This window comes from Aptenodytes patagonicus, chromosome W, assembly GCF_965638725.1.
Source record: "Aptenodytes patagonicus chromosome W, bAptPat1.pri.cur, whole genome shotgun sequence".
In the NCBI taxonomy this organism is placed as follows: domain Eukaryota; kingdom Metazoa; phylum Chordata; class Aves; order Sphenisciformes; family Spheniscidae; genus Aptenodytes; species Aptenodytes patagonicus.
Window position 1 is genome coordinate 12,659,347 of NC_134981.1, and position 24,721 is coordinate 12,684,067.

Genomic DNA, 24,721 nt, shown 5'->3' on the forward strand with positions numbered 1-24,721 from the left:
TTTAGGTACTGTAGATGGGAATAAAGTCCCTGTAGTGCACATCATAAAAAATATGCTGGGGAAAACAATTTGGGTTATTCTTGCCTCGGGCAAAGGCAAACCCATCCGTGGGATTGCTTTTGCTCAAGGACCTGGGTGCACTTGGTGGATAATGCGGAAGGATGGGGAAGTCCGATGTGTACCTCAAGGGGATTTGATTTTGGGTGAGAATAGCCAATGATCTGAATTACGTGATGTTAAGCGCTACATAATATTATATGCCATACTAATGATATTACAATAAGAATCACCCAGATTAATTGCGAATAAACTTTGATGAAACCGAGCAAAGCACAGTGATGATGGTACCAGAACTGACTTCCACATGAAACAATCCAACACCGCATACCATCCCCATCTTTCCTGCCCTGGAAGATTATTACGACAGATGGAGCCCAAAGTCATGGACTAAATGAACTCACCGAACGTTTTAGAGGGATGGCCCATAGACTAAGGGAATGATATCTCTGTGTATATATATATATATCAAAAACAGGAAAAGGGTTGGTGATTAATGGAAATGTATTGGGAAGTGTGGGGACCTGGGCATGACGTAGACGGTATAGAATAAGGGGTGGATACTGTCCTGGTTTCGGCAGGGATAGAGTTAATTTTCTTCCTAGTAGCTGGTACAGTGCTGTGTTTTGGATTTAGGATGAGAATAATGTTGATAACACACTGATGTTTTAGTTGCTGCTAAGTAATGCTTACACTAGTCAAGGACTTTTTAGCTTCCCGTGCTCTACTGACTGAGAAGGCTGGAGGTGCACAAGAAGCTGGGAGGGGGCACAGCCAGGACAGCTGACCCAAACTGGCCAAAGGGATATTCCATACCATATGAAGTCATGCTGAACAAAAAAACTGGGGGGAGTTGGCCAGGGGGGGCGCGGCCGCTGCTTGGGAACTGGCTAGGCATCTGTCAGCAGGTGGTGAGCAATTGCATTGTGCATCACTTGTTCTGTATGTTCTTTTATCATTATTATTATTTTCCCTTCCTTTTCTGTCTTATTAAATTGTCTTTATCTCAACCCATGAGTTTTACCTTTTTTCCAATTCTCTCCCTCATTCCACTGTGTGTGGGGGGAGTGAGCGAACAGCTGTGTGGTGTTTAGCTGCCTGCTGGGTTAAACCAAGACAGTGGCAAACACGTTTGCACTTTCCTCTGTTTTGAAGCACTGACAAACTCTCAAACGGATGGCTAAAATGACCCCTCTTTAAGCTGAAGACAGAGAAAAGTCATTCTGAGGGATTTAAATCTCTAAGGTGGGAAAGCAAGAAGAATTACGATTTTTTAATTTAGAGCAGATGACTTTCCATTCTGTTTTCTTTTAATAGTTCATCATGTGAACAGGAATAAATCCTACTGTTTGCTGACAACAGATAAAACCCAATAATTTAAATAATTATATTATCCAAACTTCGCATATTATTCAATTTGTCTTATCTCATCCTGTCACTGGTAATATGCATTGCAGTGCATTCAAAGAGGAACAACAAGGAACTGGTACCTTTTCTATAGGCTTCTAATTGGGGTTTGGTTGCTGATAAATCTGGCAGAAAAACATGTTTTTAAAAGGTAGATATGAGCTTGAAGAGGCAAATAAACACCTGATAGGATTTTCAAAAGTACAGAGGTTTAACCATGACTTAAAACGGTGTTAATTGAATATGTAGATGCTTTTGCAAATCCTATTAGCAGCCTATTTACATACCCTGCCTGCAGTCAGAATGCCTGACTGTGGTGCCACTGAGTGTCACAGGGAATGATGCTGAGGTGACTTCTGCTAGCATGTAAGCAATAACCTTCCTGAATTTAGTTCCATGGAACTATCATAGATGATGTCTGCTTCATCTTATGTGTAGTTGCTCACCACACTGTGGAGAAATTGGCAGATGAGGTGTCAGACCATTCACACACTGATATTAAACAGTTTTCCATGGCTTTAATCTTTTAAGGTTACTCAGGTTTCCATAGGATTCAGGATAGGTGAAACAAGAAGGATTCTAAACTGCAAGGTCAGTCCTAAAGGTAAGAATTTTATTCTCCTATATACTCTTTTACAAAGCTGCACTGATCCAGTAGCTCCAAGCAGGGTGTGTCTTTCATGACTTTTTTACTATGCATTCACCAGCAGCATGAAAGGGTGCAACGTTCAGCATGCAAAATTCCTGGTTCCCAGTTATACAGGAATGAAAGGAAGGAAGAGCTGTGTAACTGGCCAGTCCTTGGGTATACTGAACCATAACAGTGCCCCTGGACTAGGTCACTGCTAGATCAGACACTTCACAGAGCGTCTCCTTCTACTGCCTTTTTTATCACATTATGGAGGATGGTTCATTCCAATGGCCCATGAGCAAAAGAGCGTCAGAAGAACTTCATGACCTTGTAGCATTAACACCTGTGTATCTGAATACCCTGGTCATGGCTTGATAGGAGCTAAAGGACTGAGGTGACCCTAAGCTTTAAAAAGAGTGCCAGAGGACTGGGAAAGCACACTAATGCACTTCCTCTAGCTTATCTGGTTATGACTACTCTAGCACAATAGTGTTCAGTGAAATACAACCCTCCTTTATGTTTCTATGATTATTATACAAGCCTGCTTTCCATCTCCCTTGCTTGCAATACATTTTTTCAAATTTACAGTAAAATCTAGTTAATATGCATTACATTTTTGCATCTTAAAAGGATATTAGGATGAAACATGTCTGAAATAATTCAATAGTTTTATAACAGGTTTGTATTGTCCATTGCTATTTAAGGCATTAGAAAATGCATTGTTTATCCCAGCAAGCACACCACTTACCCTCAGCATAGGGCCATTCTGGAACACATGGGGTTCGTCACAAACTACACAGTATTCATTCAATACTGGTATCCTCTGCTCAGCAAATTCAATAGTCTGAGAACAATGAAAATGAGAAAAACAACATCTGCTTAAAAATAATTAACAGTCAGCTCATGCTCCACAGTATTTCATAAATGGATAAGATATGACATCCTACCTGCACAAGAAAGCCACGGTCTCGTACCAGAATACATTTTGCACCATAATTTTGCTGCAAGGAAAAAGTTCAGGCAACTTCAGTGTTGGTAGACTAATTATAAGGAAATGGTGAACCATTTGTATTTTTTGCGTGCAAATATGTTAAACAATATTTGCATCTAAAAAGATCTCTCATTTGCATAAACCAACCATTACACATAATCAATCCTTTTACTGTTTGCTGAGTGTGGGGTAGATTTTTAGCATTTCTTTTTAGTTATTAAATCTGATGAGGTTTTTGTATTACAGCATCCCAAAACCTTTAATCTCAAATGGAAACACCAGTGCCTTCATTCCATTCTAATAAACTGGCGTTTGGTAACTTCCTTTAAATTTTAACTGCGTATTGTCTGTCCAAATATGGGCTATATGCTTAGGCTTGAACGATTAATGTAACTCTCAGAACAGCTGAAAATCTTTTTCTTTTATATATTTACTAAGATCTCACTTCTGTGAGCACCACGCTGACAGACCTCTGTGCTCAGATCCCACTCAGATTCTTTCTGCCTTTTTATTTCAACGTACAACAAATAAATTAGAAGGAACTTTTGTTACAGGAGTCAGTAAGGTACAAAATTCCTTCTGGGCTGATATCTATCTCAATCAACCCTTGTTTTGAATAAGAGTCATCTCAGCTTCATTTACAGCTTTTTTGGGTTTTGTTTTTGTTTATAGTCTTATTTCCTTTCATTTCTCTAACTGCTTATTTGGGAAACTTTTCCCTTTTTTCTCCTGGGAAATAATCCTCCTAATTGTATTCATATATGAGATTCAAATATTTAAGCTGAGAACTGAAGAGAAGTTAGGGTCCTGATTCATTGCTTCCACATTCCACTGACTTCAAATCGCAGTTAGGCACCCAGGTTACCCATATATCTGGTGCCTGCATGTAAAATGTGAAATAGACTCTTGATGCCCTTCTGCTAACATCAGTCAAACTGCACCTGACCATGTATGTGATGATTTTCCCTCAAAGTAAATGCATTATAGCAATAAATTACTGGTAGTTTTTATAGACTATCAAGCAGGGCTTGCATTTTTTCCATATCACCTGATAACATCAGTAATGAAACCACTTAGTCAACTCTTCATTATCTTATCAAAACCAATGAGACTTTTTATATTAACTTCAGGAGAGAAAAGTCTGCTAAGTTAAGACATCCTTTGCTGGTTCAGAAAAAAATGAATCTCTAAACTGTGACAAGTAAAAAGTCTATTGGCTCACCTTAAATTAATTTTGCTGTGCACATTACAGGAACCAACCACACAGCATGTAGATAAATGATTTTATGATAGTATATCACTGCTTTTAGATTTGATGAGTATAGCTCACAGCTTATTAAACTAATTTACCATGAGACATAACATACTCAATGTAACTTCATTATTCAGAATACACTATTTTGAATATACGTATGGTATTTCAAGCAAGAATCAGCTTTTGCACGCTGAGAACATCAAGGTACCGCCAGGCTAAGGGAGTGGAGACGACTGTCTCCTAAGTGTCTCTCCCCAGGTCTAACACAGAAAACAGACCGGTGCCTTGAAAGAGCACAAACAGACTCACTCTTTCCTCAAGTATAAAAGCCATCTTTTAAGAGGCAGAGGCAGAAGAATTAATTTTGAGAGCTCTTTCTTAAATTTAAGAATATGTGCTACCCTTTGTTTTCCCAATTGAACATGTTTCTGGGGAAAGAAAGGGGCCCAGTGTGGGCCTAATTCCTTCCCTGACCTCCGGCTGCCACCATTGCGTTTGAAGGTTAAACCTTTCACAAAGCACAAATGCGCAAGAGGTGAGCTGAATCATGACTGCGTTCCTTCCAGTATGATGATGTTCACAGCTGAAAAGACTAGAAGGAGAGGTGACTTGGCACCCGAACGAGCCAATGGACGGTTGCTTCCCCCACGAAGCAAACAGGGAAATGAGAAAAGACCTGTGTGACCAAGCCAATTTTGCAGCACAGAAGCTCACACTCTCCCTTCTTCCTGCAGCAAGAAAGGAGGCAGGGGAGGAAATGGATGACTGAACTTTTCCCATGGCCAGCAGCTGTACATTGAGCTGTATTCAATGTGAGATGTAAAATCTCTGTCTTGACCTAAGCAAATTCTGGTTTTATAACTGAAATATATGTGCATGCACAGTTGTTTAAATCCTCCTTAAAAAGCTGATTCCATTGCTCTTGTCTTCCAATATATTCAATATATCCAATATATTCATAACATGTCCTAAGTATGAATGCCTTTGCATAATAAGCATAATAGTACATTTGGAAAATAATAGGAGGAAAATGAGCAGAATAAAAAAAATTATTACGCACAGCAGCTTGTGAAGGTGATGATGAAGATGGTGTTAAGATACCAATAAGCCCTGAGGTAAGAGAGACACTCCTGCCCTCTGCTATGATGGACTCCTTGAATGGCTCCATTTTGGATGATTTAGGGGCATTGGAGTAAGTCTTGCTGAGTAACTTGTGATTCTTCAATCCATCCAATTCTTCCATTCTAAGATTACTGGAGTAGGACCTGCTTAAAAGTTTGTGGGGCTTCAAGGTGCTGTTGTGCTCACATTGAGGGTCCCCAGAGCACGACCTACTTAATAGCTTATGGGGCTTTAAAGTGATGCACTCCTCCTGCTTGACGGCTGCAGAACAAGAACGGTTCAACAGTTTGTGCGATTTAATAGCTATTGTCTGTTCAGCCCTAGGGTCACTCGATAACGAGCGGCCAAAGGTTCTGTGAGATTTTGTGGCACACACATCCTCTGCCTTAACTGTGCTAGAGTAAGTCCTTCTCAGTAGCTTGTGAGTTTTGGAGATTCCATCCTGTTCTGACTTCAGTTTTGATTTATTTTTACCACAGCCAGGTGGAGGATAACTTGGCGACCTTAAAAATAAAGAAGGGGAAGACGTAGTTGGAGAATAATCAGTCTTATGCAAATCAAACAAGTAAGTCCAGGCATATGTACAAATTTTTAAGTGCCACCTGTCTTTATGTATTTGACTGGTAATAAACACAGCCCAACATTAAAAAAATGAGCAATTGTATGTAGGACTAATTTCCCAATACCAAATAGACATCTTACTCCTATTTATACACAAACCCATCAATTGAAAAGATGACTAACTACTTAAGACAAGTTAGAACTATATCCTTACAGCTCTTTGTAAAGGTCCCTATGTCTCTAAACAAACCATTTATTCAGGAGATTATCTTTGAAATGAAAACCACATATTTCACACAAGTTTATATCACATTTTTCTTATAAAAATCTATCTTTCCCATGTAATCATCATGGCATGATCCCATTAAAGTTATTGTCTTCTCAACATGGCATAACAAATTCTATATCCAGATCCAATGGAAGATATAATGAGCAGTGAAACTTGCAGGCAGTAAATCAGATTTAATTCAGCTGAAATGAACATTTTTAAAAAAAAATCACAATAATCTGGGTGCTTTGTAGAAGACAATTTGATGCCCTTCTCTCCTGTTTTAGACAAATTCTAGCTCTGTAACACTAGAAATGAGAATGTGAGGGACATAAATTATGAATGCAGAAAGAACAAAAGGTTTTTATAAAACGACATTCACATGAACTGTCACATTTCTATAAGGTTCAGGTTCACCTGTCCTTGCAAAGCAAGAATCAGTATCAGGTATACTGAATCATTTTTCTACACTTTACAAGCAACCCTAATCTTTGGAGTATTTTTTGGGCTTCGATCAAATAGAAAAGAAGTGAAACCCCAAGGGGAGAGGCTGACAGGTTTCACCACTCTGTTAGCAAGTGGTGACAGTGGAAAATGCACATGGAGGTTGCTGACTCATTGTTGCAGGTGGCTCACTGGGCAGACAGGAGGTAGGAATGGTGCTCTAGGGAGAGAGAGAGGGTCCCTGTGTTTGGGCTGAACGGTCTTTGGACAGGCACTGCAGCAGCAGCCAAATCAAGAGGAGAAAGATCGGGCTAGCTTTTGTATGCCCTTTCTGAATAAAACCAAACCCCAAGTTACAGCCTGTGCTAAGCAATGGTGCATGGCATGGTAGGGAATGGGTAAGCTTTCTACTTAAAACATCTTCCTCTTCTACCTTTGAAAAGACAAATAATCTTTTGTTATCTTTGACATTCCTCCCTTCTTCAATGTGACTGATCACTGTACTCCCTCTCTTTTTTTATACATGGAATTTAGAATGGCAAAATTCATCAACAAGAAGGAATTTTCAAAGAAGCATTCAATTCAAACGTACAGAAGGGGTGTTCTATCAACCCTTCATAAGCAGGAGAACACGCTAGAGTAAATAGTCACATTCTTGAAAGAGGTAAAATCAGAGCCTGATTTTACAGACACTTTTTAAAGAGTATGAGTAACTGGCAGAAGTCATAATGAATTCAAATGAACTATTCACAAACTACTTCTTATGTTTTTAATGCCTTTGTTCTTTGAAATTCTGTGCCTGCATTTCAGAAGTGGTGAACATTCATGTACTCAAACAGTGGAGAGGGGTGGGTGCTCAGCAGCTCTAAAGATCAGTCTTTCATTAATGACCATTCTAGTTTTAAAAAATTAAAAATATACACAGCTGTGGAAAGAACAGCTAGACAACCACAAAATTTTATATATATATAAATATATATTATATATAATATATATTTATATAATATATATTTTTTATATATATTCTTGCTATTCAAGTAACAGTCAAATGCTACCAAGCTAGTAAAGATACAAATACAACCAAGTTAAGTAATATAAAATGAATTATTTCCAATTCTAGATGAATCATGGCTGTTTCAGAGAGCAGGGCACTGAAATGCTCTGCCTTCAAATAGTCTTAGAATTTGCAATAGTACTTAGTTTGCTTTTGATGTCATGCAAGGCAAGGACTGGAAACCCATGAGGTAAGATATAAACAGAGCACTTCTCTGTGGAGAAAAGTCAACATTTCACCTTGTGAATCTGCTGTGGATTTTTAACAGGATATGGTGGCAACAGCTCATTTTCCTTGCTATTACCTGCGCAATGTAGAAAAGATGTGCAGAGGGGATTTCACCTTTTTGTCAGACACCTTCTTATTGTGCGTACAATTAGATTTCTCTTTGCTGTTCTTCCACTGTTGTGTAACAAATGTCTGCATGATTCTGTAAATTAAGAAAGAAAAAAAGATTTTCTTATCCTAGCCAAGACATACTCACTTTAATACTAGGGTCTCTCAGTTCACCACACAGGCGACATGATGCAATGTCCTCAGAGTTTCTGTCACATATGTGGACTGACAATTGGGTGCTTCAGCTCCTCAAAAATGCTTTTTTTTTTCCCACATAAAACTAATTCACATGGAACTCTTATTGAGAATACAGTCTGTGTAAACAACCACTGCAAGACATATAATTATGCCTCTCATGGAGATCTAGAGACAAACTGATTCAAAGGCATTCTATCCAACTATAGGCATCTGTCTCTCCAGTGACTACAGAGGTAGGCTACAGCATCCACGCTGCTCAAGTAGGAGCATATTCTCCTAAAGCACAAACATGAAGGTAGGGATGTCGAATATTACACTACCCAAAGGGATTTACAGAGAAGACAGAGCCAGACACTTCCCAGAGATGCACAGCAAAAGGCAGCGGTCACAAGTTGTAGCAAGTGAAGCTAAAAAACATAAAGACTATAAAGAAAAGACATCCACAGAAGAGTGGTTAAGTACAACAGGTTGCCCACAAAGGCTGGAGATTTTCACAGCTCAGCTGCCTGAGGCCCTGAAGTGAACTAATCTAACTTTGAAGTCAGCGTTACTTGGAGCAGGAGGTTGCACTAGGTGACCTCCAGCAGTCCCTTCTAAGCCAAATTACTCTGTGACTCTAATCTAGCAGTGGGGGTCTATGAGTGATAAGGTCAAAGTGGAAATTGGTATGGACTATATAAAAATTTTACTGACTCTTCAAAGATTAATATCCTGTTGCTCACAGCCATGAGGGGCCACAGAGTTCATAGGTATTCTGACTTCCGCTCAACTGTGAATTGTGCAGATATGTACCTGAAAATGTCTTATGGGAACTTTTGGTAATTAACCAGTGCACAAATCAGAGACAGTGTAAGTACGGAAATGTTTTAAGAGACTTTTCATGCCTGGGGAGCTTTTTATTTTTTTTTCTTCAAAGTCATGTACCATAGAGATTTTAATAACATTGCTTCATTTGTATGATTACGAAAACACTGCACTGAATTTCTTTAAACACCAAAGAGCAAAAGATTTTTTTTTCTTAAGGGATTCTTACTGTTGTAAGGGTCAGATATTAAAGCCTGTATTCTTGTCACTTTATTACACATACACAAGCATATGTGATCTCCTTCTATGACCAGGTGACCCGCCTAGTGGATGAGGGAAAGGCTGTGGATGTGGTCTACCTGGACTTCAGCAAGGCCTTTGACACTGTCTCCCACAGCATTCTCCTCGAGAAGCTGGCGGCTCACGGCTTAGACAAGTGGACTCTGCGCTGGGTCAAAAACTGGCTGGACAGCCGGGCCCAGAGAGTTGTGGTGAATGGAGTTACATCCAGTTGGCGGCCGGTCACGAGCGGTGTTCCCCAGGGCTCAGTACTGGGGCCGGTCTTGTTTAATATCTTTATTGATGATCTGGATGAGGGGATTGAGTGCACCCTCAGTAAGTGTGCAGACGACACCAAGTTGGGCGGGAGTGTTGATCTGCTCGAGGGTAGGAAGGGTCTGCAGAGGGACCTGGACAGGCTGGATGGATGGGCCCAGGCCAACTGTATGAGGTTCAACAAGGCCAAGTGCCGGGTCCTGCACTTCGGCCACAACAACCCCATGCAGCACTACAGGCTTGGGGAAGAGTGGCTGGAAAGCTGCCCAGCAGAGAAGGACCTGGGGGTGTTGGTCGACAGCCGGCTGAACATGAGCCGGCAGTGTGCCCAGGTGGCCAAGAAGGCCAATGGCATCCTGGCCTGTATCAGAAATAGTGTGGCCAGCAGGAGTAGGGAAGTGATCGTGCCCCTGTACTCGGCACTGGTGAGGCCGCACCTCGAATACTGTGTTCAGTTTTGGGCCCCTCACTACAAGAAGGACGTTGAGGTGCTGGAGCGTGTCCAGAGAAGGGCAACGAGGCTGGTGAGGGGTCTGGAGAACAAGTCTTATGAGGAGCGGCTGAGGGAACTGGGGTTGTTCAGCCTGGAAAAAAGGAGGCTGAGGGGAGACCTCATCGCTCTCTACAACTACCTGAAAGGAGGTTGTAGCGAGGTGGGTGTTGGTCTTTTCTCCTAAGTAACAAGCGATAGGACGAGAGGAAATGGCCTCAAGCTGCGGCAGGGGAGGTTTAGATTGGATGTAAGGAAAAATTTCTTTACTGAAAGAGTGGTGAAACATTGGAACAGGCTGCCCAGGGAAGTGGTGGAGTCCCCATCCCTGGAGGTATTTAAAAGACGTGTAGATGAGGCGCTTAGGGACATGGTTTAGTGGGCATGGTGGTGTTGGGTTGACGGTTGGACTCGATGATCTTAGAGGTCTTTTCCAACCTCAATGATTCTATGATTCTAAGATGACTCGGCAAAATGTTATTAAATTGAATTGTACCATGAACACATGAAACTGCTAATTTTTTCAACTATTCTTCCCTCTTGTCCTCAAAACGTGGATGGCCTAATTACTGTGGTACATCCTAGAGGCCACCATGAAAGCATAGCCCCCTTAGGGTATGCATGATGCTAAAAAAGATTCCTGCTCCAGAGGCTTCACAATCTAAGAAAAAACATGAAATTGAACACTCCTAGCTACAGTCTTTTTGAACTTTTGTAGCTTACTTCCTAAATGGCAGTAAAGTGACAGAAAACCCTGGCAGGCAGCACAAATCAAGTTGTCTCCAACAACTGTCAAAACTGAACTTAAAAAGGCAAAACCTGTTATTTTTTATTTAAAGAAAAACAAGTTCAAAACACTTTGATCCAACTAACCTGACAACCCGTGAATTTTATCCTACTTGACATGGTCTGGGAACTAAAAGAGTGTAATAATTACTTAAAAACAGGGGTTTACACTTTTCCAGACTTACTTTTTCAGCTGATGTCCCAGCCCAAATCTTTCCTTAGTAGAGATCTGAAATACATCCACAGTTGGCACTACGGAAAAAGGAGATATTGTTGATATATGAACTTAAAGCAATAATCAAGAACTCATGACCATACAAGTCATATTTAAGGACCCTGTTCTATCTGGACCTTTACTATAGGCAATGCCATTGAAGCAATGGTGAAAGCAGACATGTCATCTAAGTCTATGAAGAAATGAATAGTCCTTTTTGGAATATTAGCCAATATAATTTGTAATTTTAAAAATGAGTATTTTAGAAATTGAATTCCCCAAAATGTATCTCTTCCCACTAACTTTAATTACATAAATGTATCTTTTTTTTTTATATATTACGGAAGTACTAGAGAGCAGCATCAGATTAAATGTATCTGGACTGGTAATTCATCTCATCTAATCTCTTAAACTTTCTTCCAAGTAAGTAGTCTTTACACACTACAGTTCCTGTGACTATGAAGAAAACCCAGAGTGGAATAAACTGAATTAACTAATATCTGGGTGTTCTTTCTGAGGGAATTTTAATACAAGATTCATAATCATCATCTAAGTGCCCGATGTATGAATTCCAGTGGCCAAGGATTACACTGAATTTTCCTCAAGACCCGTCCTAACGTTGGTATATCCATATTCATCTGTCAGAAAATTGAAAGTGTAAGGGGTGAAGGCTGGAAATTAGCTCCTGGTATTACTAAAATCCTTTAATAACATTTACTAGATAGAAGTGGCAGATGGAATCCAGCACTTGTTGAGAGAGTCTCAGGTCCTCGAGGCAGAACAGCCAACACATATTACAAGCACGAATAGACTTTATATTTTGTATTACATAAGGAAGTAATGACTATAGTAAAATAAAAAGGAATGAAAACAAAAACTCTGGGGTCGGTTCAAATTTCATTAGAAAAAGAAAATCAGTATTTTAAAATCTATATTATTCTGATCACTCAGAAAGCCAGATTTTATTCAGAATGTCAAAGTTTATCCTTTAATTTCACTTTAATAAATTAATTTTTAAAATAAAATACAATATATATAACCTGGCCATCCAATTTCACTTAGTTCAAAGCACTGTAGATACCCTTTCTCTAATGTTATTATTCAAATATAATCTCATCCTTTAAAGACAAACTGATGAATTTTTCAAAAGGGATAAATGATTTGATTAGGGGTAGCAATGTCAGATTGTCAAATTTAGGACACATGGTAGGGGGAGAATATTTTCAATGACAATCATCATACCTAGATCAGCAATCTTAAAATCTGACATCTAGACTACAATTGTTGTCTAAGCTCTACAGCCAGAGGGGACAGCCCAGCACCTCCAAAGGCTGATTCATCCTAATGTAAGACAGGTTTCTAAGGCACGTGGGAGAAACTGCCCACAGGTACAATAATGAGACAAGGTATTAACTAGAAGAATGACTATCTAAAATCAGGATATTAAACAGCTACAATGTGGTATGTATACCTCCCATTGTGCTTTGGAGTATATTGCATTTCTGTTTCTTTTATCAATAAACAGAAAGTACTATAGGAGAAAAATATGTAGCATAAATTTATGGCCCAGTAGTCTCAAACAACATAATTAAGGGGGAAGAGGAATACACAGAGAAAGGGTTTTGTTAACACAAAAGATGGTGGATATCATTGTCCTTTTCTGGTAAATAAAGAAACAGCTGCAACAGCAGCTGAGCTCATAAAACCAGTAGCAGCGAAGCACTTGCCTCTGGCCCTGAACTTGCCTTTCTCGGTACTCAGGCACTCCCACAATCAGTCAGCTGTAGGACTGGGAACTAAGCTTCCTGTTTTAACCTTGTCAATGGTGCAGAAGATATCTTGTTGTTACTTCTCATTTCACTAGATCATTTCTTACTGCACGCTGCTCTTCATGCTTCACCCTCTCTTATTTGCTGCACTTTTTTATTTTTTAAATTACATTTTGATAGAAATATTCTGAATACTAACACTGCTACCTGCTATGGCAAATACATATTTTAAGATCTGCATATTTACAAAAAAGATTGAAGCAATAAAATACTGACAAAAAGACCAAAGTCAAGCAAAAAAAATAATGACTGATGTAATGAAATGCTTATTTGAATGAACAGAATATAGCTTATAGTTATAATCGGCAGACAACATATCCTATAAAAATAACTCATTGGGACAGATTTTGCTAAACATATTATGACTGGAAATATCTATTCATTTTCCAGAGGCAGAATTCTCCCACAGATACAAGCCTGAACTGACAGCTTGCACTGGAAGCCTCCAAAGCTAGGCAAGTTATGATCCAAATTACACACTTAGTTCTGACTTCCCATTGTAAAAATATACCTGAAGTTGACTCTTGCATATGAATGTTTCCAAATCTTCAATCTCAGTTGATTCTTCATGAGTTTGACCATTTTTACTCTCATGAGGAAGCTTTACTCACATAACAACCAGAGTAGGATGTCAACATAACATTTAAAATTCTCATTCAAATTTAAAGATCCCCAGAGTTCACACAGTCATACAGAAATCAGAAGCTGGCAGGATAATTATCACGGCCTGATTCTTCAAAGGTGCATGAAAAAGGGTATATTAATGTGCTGCACAGATCTGTGTATGTATACCTTATCAGTGATATCTGCATCTGCGAAGGTGATCCCTGATTTCTAAAATCAGGAAATCACATATTAGAAACTGTTGATCTTTATTCCTTAACCCCTGGTTCCTAGGGGAAGCAGCTGCATTTCAAAGGATATCAAGAAAACAAGTTCCAAAACTCAACCTATGAAAGTTTAAACTAGATGCCCACATCATTATTGAGGGCCTAGCCATGCAAATATATGTAAGCATAATTTCAAACCAGTAGGACTGCTCTCAGCAGTAGATTTAAGCACATGCAGGGTCAAAAATTTGGCAATGAATGAGCATCTATCACCTAGTACATGGCTCAGACCGAGATACCATACAAGGCACATGAAGAATACACAGGTGACTAACCTGGACCATTTAAGTACTGTGTAAGTGAACAGTGCAATCGCACTATTATAGGCTCTGTGCGAATTACATCCCAAGCCACAGCAATCTCTTCCTAGTTCAAGATAAAAAGAAAACAACAGACACCATTAGACACCAAACCAAAAACAGACACCATGAGGAACTGTTGCATTTTGTCAGTCTACCTTAGGGTTGTTATAAACACCATCCATCCATTTACCCAGTCGTGGAATATCTACTCCAACTTTAAACTTGAGACTTAGGACAAACTATTGCCTGCTGATGCCCCTAAGAGCAGTGTTAGACTGCTTCCAGTTCTTGAGTATGCTCATTTAAACTGAGCATAGGTTTCTACACAACACTACATCTGCAGTGCAGGCAGACATGTTCTCATCTATCAAGAGATACTGCTTCAAAGCTGAGAAGCAAAGGAGCAAATAAAGATGGAAAGGAAACTCATCCCATAACATAGGGCAAAAGAAACGTTTGCTCCTTCTTAAGACTGATTAAAATAATTCAAGATATGATCAGATTTTCTTAAATTTTAGAAGAGCCTGAGAACTTATGTGCTGTGCTGACCTGAGAATATGACATATCTGTGCAAAAGCTAATGATGCCCCTAAAAGCACTAATTTTCATTCTGCATCTAGAGGACAGGAAGTTACTGCACAGATGAGGTGAGGAAGTGTGGAGTTAATGACAGCATAACTGTTACAGAAGCCATGCTGCCAGTTGACAGCACCACTGTCCTGTCTCCTTTGCCACTCAAGCCTCTCCCTAATCAGCTGCAGATGTTGAGAAGCACACAGGAAAGCTCCAGCCAAGGTCTTCTTCCCTCCAGGACTCTATGAAGTGCTTTCACCTAACTAATGTCTAGGATAGCAAAAAAAAAAAAGTATTTAATTTATATCAGTTAAAACATTTACCATTCACAAAGCATGTTTGAAAGGAAATACATATGCAGTAAATAAAAGCCTACAAAACATTTTAACAATGTGATCATAAAAGGAAAAGGAAACCTTTCCACTGAGTAGCAATCAATAATGTGACAGCCACTTGTGAAGATCAAGCCTCTGAAAAAGGAATGTCTCAGTGGTTGTCTAGAGTCTCTGATGTGTAGCAGAATTAAATGGATATTAATGTTCATTAAGTAATCCTGTGATTAGATTACTTACATCAAGAAAGCTAACATCAATATGCAGATCAATATCTACATCATCAATGGCTCCATATTCCCTGAAAGGAAAGAATTACATTACATTAGAGCTCTTTAAGATACTCCTCAGCCCAGGAGTACTTAGAGAAGATTTTATAAAGGATAATCTTGTCTGTAAAATCAGAATGATGATAAAATACACATCTACATAGACTGGATCAATATTCCCAGCGGGTGACTGTCTGCTGCACTGAAACCTTCTTTCAGTAGATCTTGCTTAAATAGGCTAAATCTTTTTTCTACTAATTCCCCCAAATTCTCTCTCCATTGCTGCTATGTATTTTTGTCTCACGTATTGCACAAATAAATCAAGGAAACAATAATGGTCACATGCGGCTCCAATTTATGACAAAAGAAAACCCTAGTTAATTTTCAAAAGTATTTTAGGTTAACAGCCAGCAACCTAAGGAGAGGCTTAAGATAAATCACTGAAGACAAATACAACATAGCCTAGAGGGTGGCATATTATACCTGTGGTATTGCTTCATACATTCAAGAATTTGATTGTCAAAACATAAAGATTGCCCTGTAATGCGTTCAAGGCAATAGTTACCTTATTTTATCTGTTACATGTAGTATTGCTGGAATCCCTAAGGTGCAGATTTAACTTACGCTCATAGGTGTTTCATTGCTTTCTGAAATCTTACATTTAAAGTGTGACTTTTCTGCCTCTTATTTTCTGACTCATTCTGATTGCCCTCCCCCAACATACTTGAAGACTTCTGAAAAATAGGGCTAGAAAATACTCATTCATATACCTAAATAAAAAATTACTTTTCATTTAAATTACTTAAGTGGACAATTCTGTAAAAGTGCAATCACTCTCAATTTTTCACAAATTAGCTTCTAGTCACTAGGTTTTTGCTTTACACTGCATTTATATGCTTGTTCTCACAATGACTTCCACGTTTTCCTATTAAACTAGACTAAGACAGTGCACAGTAGCAGTTGTGCATAAATAAATTGATAAGGTAATTTTGAAATACAAAAATATTTTTGTGAATATAACTATCTCCTAAAAAAGTGGCCTCTCAGTCCATGGTAGGACCTAGCTCGCACTGGAAATGCCTTGACCTCTTGTGAAATTTTGTGGAGGGAATCCCTTCCATCAAACCTCGGCATCCCAGTGGTTCTCTCTGGTAAGGTCAAACCCAAAGTCTCTCTCTAGATCAGACGCGTCCATACATGGCACACACGGAGCAGGTGAACGGCTGACCAGGGCTGCATTACCTGAAGGCTTCCCAGCCATCCTTATGGCTGCTCCAGAGTCCGCTCACCCAGAGCCATACAGGCACTCGCTGACCTCCTACAGCTCACTGAAGACCTGAATTTGAAACAGTGAAATTCTCCACCTACTGAATGGCTTAACCACTATGCTACACAACAGTAGCCTCAGATTTTTTTTGTAAATTTTCCAGAAGATCCAAAGAACAGATTGCTATGAACTCCTAAGTAATATTTATGAACGCAGGCTGGTGTTACTCACATGACTGAGATTCAAAAGGCTGTGAACAGGCATAATTTTATAAATTAAACAGAAACAGAGGTGAACTAACTAAACAAAGAAATATTAGTGGAAAAAAGGATAAGATAAAAATGTTACAACTGTGGCATTTCCATACTCACTGAAATCCCTTTGCCCCCACTCCATTACCATCAAAGAAAATGGATTTTAGACACATGATGCTGACTCTAGTTTTACTTCTCCAAGCTGAAAGGGAGGAAGAAATCATTTTTTCTTCCAGCACCTGAAGCTTATGATCTGCTGCCTACAATGGCTCCAAGAACACATCTTGATTTTGAAGCTCCCAGAGGTCCTCTGTCCATCAGTGCATAAGCAATGTAAATAGATACTGAAGAGTTTGGATCAGTCGGTCCAGAGGGCTTTCTCATGGCTTTGGTGGCCAGATTTCAAAGGGCAGTGGTGAAAAGCATGCAGGTATAGGAATTTCCCTTTTATATGTACAGTTGACTCTCTGACAGCAGGAGACTACTAAAAGAGGGTCAACTGTCTAGGAAATATGCATCTTAGTGGGTGTCACTGTCAGACAGACTTGTTGCAGTCACAGAAGTGGAGCTGCAGGAGAGGGATGAAACTGAATGCTTAATGCTGTGTTTGTCATTTCCAAGAATTTATGAATATTTTCAACTGCAACAGAGTGGAAGAAGCATGAAAGTTTTCCACATGCCAAAAGCAGCCACAGATGCTAATTTCTACTACAGTGAGCCCAAGAAGATCACAATGCTTCCAATGAAACAGCTGATTCAATAAATTAGATGCATTAAAGTTTTTGAAAGGTTACATATAATGTCTCAATTTTAGGAGCCTGAGAGAGCCTATTATCAAGGTATTCTCAATTTCATAGTTATCAATTTGGGAACTAAACATTTATCTAATTTATTTGCTTGAATATCTCATTCTTTGCCCATGAGCTAGCGGGGCTGATTGACAGAGCTTTAAACTAGACTTGAAGGGGGAGGGGGATAATATCAGGCTTGCCCGTGGCAAGCCAAGGGACGACACGCCAAGGTTAGAGGGATGGGTGCTAGCGAGGGCCCTCAGCCTGTTGCTCTGAGGCTTGCTGGGCACACTGCAGCACACTTGAAGTCTTACAGAGATGAGCCAGGGGCTCCTGAGGTAATAGGAGCCAACAGGGAAACACCGGTGAAATACCTCAAAAGAATTAAGGGGTGTTCCTTTAAGAAGTTGACATGGCCAACAGCCCAGCTGAAGTGCCTCTACACCAATGAATGCAGCATGGGCAACAAACAGGAGGAGTTGGAAGCCACCGTGACTGCTAGAAAGCTATGACCTAGTTGCCATTACTGAAACTTGGTGGGACGAATCCCATGACTGGTGTGCAGCTATTGATGGCTGCAGGCTGTTCAGAAGGGACAGGCGAGGAAGGAGGGGCGGAGGGGTTGCCCTCTACATCAAGAAATGGATAGATTGTGAAGAGCTGTCTCTGAAGAATAGCCGCCACAAGCAGGTTGAAAGCTTATGGGTAAGAATTAGAGACCGAGGCAACAAAGGGAATCTTGTGGTTGGTGTCTCCTACAGGCCACCCAATCAAGGGGAGACTATTGACAAAGCCTTCTTACTCCAGCTACAAGAGGCATCGCGCTCACAGGCTCTCATCCTGCTGGGGGACTTCAACCACCCCAACATCTGCTGGAAAAGTAGCACGGCGAGCTGTAGGCAATCCAGGACACTCCTGGAGTGCATAGAGGATAACTTCTTAAGCCAGGTAATAGACAGCCCTACCAGAGGGGATGCGATACTGGTCCTGATGGTCACCAACGCAAGTGAGCTAATCGGTGATGTCAAGATTGGAGGCAGCCTGGGCTGCAGTGATCATGCACTGGTGGAGTTTGCAGTCCTGAGGGATATGGGACAGGAGAAGAGTAAAGTCAGGACCCTGAATTTTAGGAAAGCAAACTTCCAGCTGTTCAAGGAGTTAGTCAATAGGACCCCCTGGGAAACTGCCCTCAGGGTCAAGGGAGCAGAACAGAGCTGGCAGATCTTTAAGGACGCTTTCCATAGAGCGCAAGAGCTCTCGATCCCCAGGTGTAAGAAATCAGGAAAAGCAAGAGACCAGCATGGATGAGTCGAGACCTGCTGGTCAAACTAAAGGGCAAGAAGGAAATGAACAGGCAGTGGAAGCAGGGACAGGTGTCCTGGGAAGAGTATAGGGACGCTGCCCGATTGTGTAGGGATGGGGTCAGGAAGGCCAAGGCGCAGCTGGAGCTGAACTTGGTAAGGGACAAAAGAATAATAAGAAGGGCTTCTACAGGTATGTCAGCCAGAGAAGGAAGGTCAAAGAAAGCATACCCCCCGCTGATGAAGATGGGGACAGACTTTTTAGTAGGGCCTGTTGCGATAAGACAAGGGGTAATGGTTTTAAACTAAAAGAGGGTAGATATTCAGACTAGATATAAGGAAGAATTTTTTTACGCTGAGGGTGGTGAAACACTGGAACAGGTTGCCCAGAGAGGTGGTGGATGCCCCATCCCTGGAAACATTCCAGGTCAGGTTGGACGGGGCTCTGAGCAACCTGATCTAGTTGAAGATGTCCCTGCTCGTTGCAGGGGGGTTGGACTAGATGACCTTTAAAGGTCCCTTCCAACCCAAACCATTCTATGATTCTATGACTTCCTAAACCCATATACAACTATTTGGATTTTAATTCCCCAGGTCCTCGAAATGCAATGAATTTCCACTTAATTTGAAAAGGTATAGCACACCATAGTTGTAGACATGCTCTCTCTTCTTAGACTAAAATAACAGAGCTTATTGTTTAGAGATTAATGGGAATTGTTACTTGCAATATATGTTTGCCTAAGGTTATTATCTTCTCTGTATTTTATTACTTGGTTTGTATGACAACTTTGATATTTTCTTTGTAATACATCTGACAGGTCTGTTCCATCTTGCCTACCTGTTATTTTTATGAAATTATTAAGATTACATAGATGGAAAATGAAGTTATAAAAGACCTGAAGCATATTAAAAATATCATACAGCTATGCCCTACGGCAGAATCATGCACACTCATATATGCCCAACAGAATTTTTGTGTAATTACTCTTTGCAATCCATCCCTGACTGAGGTTCCACCACTTCCCTTTGTAGGATACTTTAGTTTCCCACAATTAGAAAGCTTTCCTAAAATCTAACAAAGCTAATTTCTTATTGTCTCGCTCATAATGACAATAGAGAACATTTAATCACTCCTCCTATCTACAAATGGCTTTATTTTTTGAAGAACTGTTATTATGTCCTCTCCTTCTGTCTTTTTTCCAGACTAGACAAATCCAATTCCTTCAATCTTTCCCTAGGGAAAACATTTACTAAATATCTTATTCCTCTTGTTCACCTCCAGGGTAAAAGACAGGATATGACAAAAAAGAAGATTAACAAGGGTTTAGAGTAATACTGAATAGTAATTTTCAACAAAATACAACAGCCTGATCAAATACCGACTGAACTGCAAAAGACAATGATGTTTTAGAACAGGCTTCCAGGGCTTGTTCTCAGCATAGCCAGTTGTATCAGTACTCAACCACAAAAAGAAAAAACAAAACCAGCATTATTGCTAGCCAGCAGTGCTCCTTCCTTTTGCCACAATATACAGAAATCATCAGAAGAGACTTGTGTTTTGGCAGTGAGGGAAGGTCCACGTGGAAGTCAATCTCCAAAACGTTAAAGGTTCCACAATACAGAATGGTCAATGACATACCTGAGAGATACTGCATTAGGTCCATAGATCTCTCTCACTGCTGTCAAATCAGCTTCCAGCTGTGGGTGCTTGTGAAGTTCTCCATCATAGCTAACCTACCAGAAAAAAAAAAAAATTCCAGGAGTTCTTATTTATTTCATTACCGGCACCTAATCTAGGCTCTTGAAAGTTCCCCCTGCAAAATATGCTGCATAAAGATTCCTTAATGCCATGCTCAGAAAGGACACTGTGTTGATAAGCTGAAGCACTGAGGTGGTCTAGCTCTCCTAAGCAATGCAATTTGCAAAGCAGGCACTTCTGCATCGAAATTCCAGAGGGTCCCTCTCCTGTTTGTGGGAAGAGAAGCTGCAAAGGACTCATCCCTCTGTCCTGACTTGTCCTGGGGTCTGTTCTGGGCCACTTGTGCATTCTAAAACTGGTAAGTAGGAGAAGAACCAGATCTCCCCAGTCATAGCATCCCAGTCCAACCATTACAGGACAAAGGTTTGCTCCCTCTTGCTTGTTGTCACACTCTCATATATTTTAGACACAGAATGGCTTGGGCTCAACAAGAGAAGCATGAGACTATACTATAAACCAAGTGTCTCAGCGTCTAAGTTACATTTTCAATCTACTCATTGGCTGTATTTGACTATCCTATCTACCAATGCAATTATATCAGATCAAAAAGAAAAATAATTCAAGAACACTTTCCCATTTTAAGTATTTTACCAGAGAAGGTGTAAAGAAACATGTGTTTAGACATCATCCCCATTTTTTAAAACTCTGCGTGGAAAGTGGAAACAGTTATGTTAGTGCTTACACTATAAAGAAAAATTGTGAGCTGGTTTGGTTGGGCTGTATGAAGTCAAAATAATTAATATCCTCCTATCTTCTACAAGGACCAAAATACCTTTTTAGGCTTGTAACAATCTATTAAAAGTCTATTACTACTTTCTTTTTAAGCAATATGCTCCTGATTGTGTGAGCCTAATTCTACTTCTTTACACCAATTAGAATGACAGTAATTCCACAAAAGTTGATGAACTCCCTAGATTTTGAAAGATTCAGAAATGAGAGTAGGATTTGGCTTGCATCTTTGACAAATTCAGAGAGCAAAGCTCAAGAGTGCAATTTATCCCTTTAGACATATATACATCCTTATACAGGAATTCCTGCTGAGAATTCTTGCTATTGCGGAATCGTATCTAACTGCAGTACTGTTTCTTCCATTTGTACATCCAAATCTGTAGGAGACCAGTGCTGTGACACTTTCAGCTCTGATACCTAGAGATGTACTTTTCAGTCTAATTAAATAAATTTCAATAGAATTAAAATAATAATCAGCTGATCACTTTTTACATGTGAAAATTAGCAAAGAATAACTTGATTAGACTCAGAATTCTTCAAATATAAGGCACAAAATTCATCAGCATAGCATGGGCATGTATTTATCAGAGATATCAATGATATTCATGACCAGAAGGGTATAAGCCAAGTATCCCTGCCTGGGCAGGCATGTCAGAATAATTTTGCAAGTACAAGAGCACAGGAAGAAAACTTTTATTATAATTTTTTTTCCCACTTAAGGTAGGAGCAAACCAATCCTTTTTACATGCTCATTACTCAAAGGTGAATTCTTTAAAGATGCATCAATAATTGCTGTCCTGCTTCCAAAGAGAGCACAGCAATCATTTCACAAATCGTAGCTTGTTTTCACTGCCCATCAAATGCCATTTCCCATTTTCCATGGTCCTTGTTTCATCATCAGTTGCTCTCTTGTCTTTCCAGCTGTAACCACTTAGAAATGTTAGAATTATCCCTGACCTCCAACTTTTCCAAGTGTATTGCACACAATTACACTAGCATCTATTCCCTCTAGTTGCTAAAGTCAACATTTTTGTCCCCTTTCTCTGTGGGCACAGCACACACTTGTCTCAAATGAAGCAACTTACCTTACTGGTTCCCCACATATACAGTCAACTACTTTGTTTTTCCAATACACCTGGTGCTCACTTAATAACTCTTACAATCAATTTCTTTGAAAAAGGACTGTTCTTTTTATCTCTCGAGGGACTTCGCTCATTATCTGATTTCCTATTTATTTCCTCAATCTTTTTTTTAAGTTCTTCTTTAGAATTTTGTCTTTTTGACCATGAAATTTTAAATTAAAAATTTCCTTTTTTCTCTCTTGTTAAATATACTTTCTGTGATGTCTTTGGGTTTTTTTGTTTGTTTGTTCTCCTTATTTTGCTTTTTGAGTATTCTATACTCAAGACATTCACAGTCATCTGATATTTTATTTTTATTGCTGATTTAATTGTAATTTTACTGCTTTTTTTTTGCCAGTTATCATTCCTTCAATTAAATGTACTACCTTAAAAAAATGACAATGCAATATAATGTAGTTTCCACTTCAAATATAAGGCAACTAAATTCTAACCAGTATTTCCTATTACACAGCTCTTTTACACCTTGCAAAATGATTTACTGCTCTCTGTGTTCTTATTGCATAGGCAGCATTAATATTTATTCATTCATTTGGGCACTGGCAGGCACCCTTTACTGAATGTATTTGTGCTGGTTCAAGAAGTAAGCACTCCCAGCCGTTTGCTGCCTTTTCCTTCACCTTAAGGTTACCGCCCTTTCTGCAGAGTTGAAAAATGAAGCCATTACACACAACTCATCACTACAGGGCAAAATCAGAAGATTTTTTCCTTTCAGGCAGATTAAAATAAGACACCAGTCTTTGCACTGAAGTATGTGTACACGGTCCTTCACAGCTCTCCGCGAGGTCGTAGGAGTCGGCAGCTGAAGGGGAGGCATTTCCTGCAGTCATTTCTAAAGTGAACATGAGTCAATACCTCATGTCAGTTATTTTCTGAGACTGAAAATACATTCCTTCAGTTCCAGTTTCAATATCACTTTTAATAGCTTTTTAGGGGCATGCATTTTTTTAGAATAAAGAACCTCAATGTGTATTTTGTGTTCAAACCCCACCACGCTGTTGGCTCTGCAAGAGAAGAGGCTCGGCAATGTCCTGCTCATCAGCGTCCCACGCTCTCTGCACCGACCCAACTGGCTGGCACTGCTAGTGCGCTCCCAGGGCAAAGATGGCTTCAGCCTCAAGGCTGAGGCAGTGACAACTTTCATAAACAGCAACCATAATTCATTAAAATGTTCATTGAAATAAACAGTTCTAATAACATAAGTGAGGAATGATTCCTTTGGGGCAATAGACTAAAAAGACAAGAAAAATCTGAATAAAGAGACTAGCAGCATGAAGCGCTCTATTGACATTGCAAAAGGAAAAGATATGAAGAGATTTTATTTCCCAGTACATAAGAGAATGTAATAATAACTAATTCTGCTGAGGGAACAAGAAGTAAAGACACAGAGCAGTACATTCATCTAAAAATATGCAGCATTTTTCAAGGTGAATTTAATTGTAGAGCTCAGAAAAAGAATGCACTATTGCCTAGATCAAAATTGGTTTGTAATAACCTTTTCACCATTAAATTCCAGTGCTCTTGACTTTACAAAATGGCAATCCTCCAGAAGGAAACAGATTTGGATCCAGCCTGACTTCCCATTTGTATCAATAATGGGATATGCTTTAAAGAGTGAATATCTATTTCCTGGAAGTAAGCAAGTGGCTTCTAGTTTCAAATGTCCTGAAGAGCACTTGGTTTTTCTATTCTTACAGCTTTACAAATGTAAACAAACTCATCTTATTTTAAATTTTATATAATTATACAGTATAACATATTCAATAGTTCTACTATAAAATACTACGTATATATACACATGGCATTCTATTCTATGTTGAATAAACATAAGAAATTAATTATTATCATAAATTTATAATGGAATGAACCACAGAAGCTTTCAAATATTAATTTCTTGAAACTTGTGCACAAATATCCTCCATTACCTGTCCTCCATAATAAAATTCCTCAGAATCATTATCTCCTTCAGAGTCTTCTTCAACTGTGCTGTTGTGCTGTGACTCCTTAATGGAAAAGGAAAGTTAACAATGATACGGGCGATATGCTTATCTTGCATTTATAGTTCTAATTATAACTACAGTAATCATGTTTTTACAAATAAGCTCTAAGCACC

The 24,721-nt window shown here is 39.4% G+C and overlaps 1 protein-coding gene across 1 annotated transcript in view; it reads right to left on the reverse strand.

Moving 5' to 3' along the window:
• LOC143172099 (protein mono-ADP-ribosyltransferase PARP8-like) overlaps nucleotides 1–24,721 on the reverse strand; it is a 119,095-nt gene that overhangs the window by 40,778 nt on the left and 53,596 nt on the right. Inside the window, 9 exon segments of the mRNA XM_076361350.1 lie at nucleotides 2,844–2,939; nucleotides 3,043–3,096; nucleotides 5,402–5,966; nucleotides 8,095–8,220; nucleotides 11,145–11,211; nucleotides 14,168–14,258; nucleotides 15,340–15,400; nucleotides 20,621–20,715; nucleotides 24,534–24,608. Coding sequence (XP_076217465.1) covers nucleotides 2,844–2,939; nucleotides 3,043–3,096; nucleotides 5,402–5,966; nucleotides 8,095–8,220; nucleotides 11,145–11,211; nucleotides 14,168–14,258; nucleotides 15,340–15,400; nucleotides 20,621–20,715; nucleotides 24,534–24,608 — 1,230 coding nt within the window.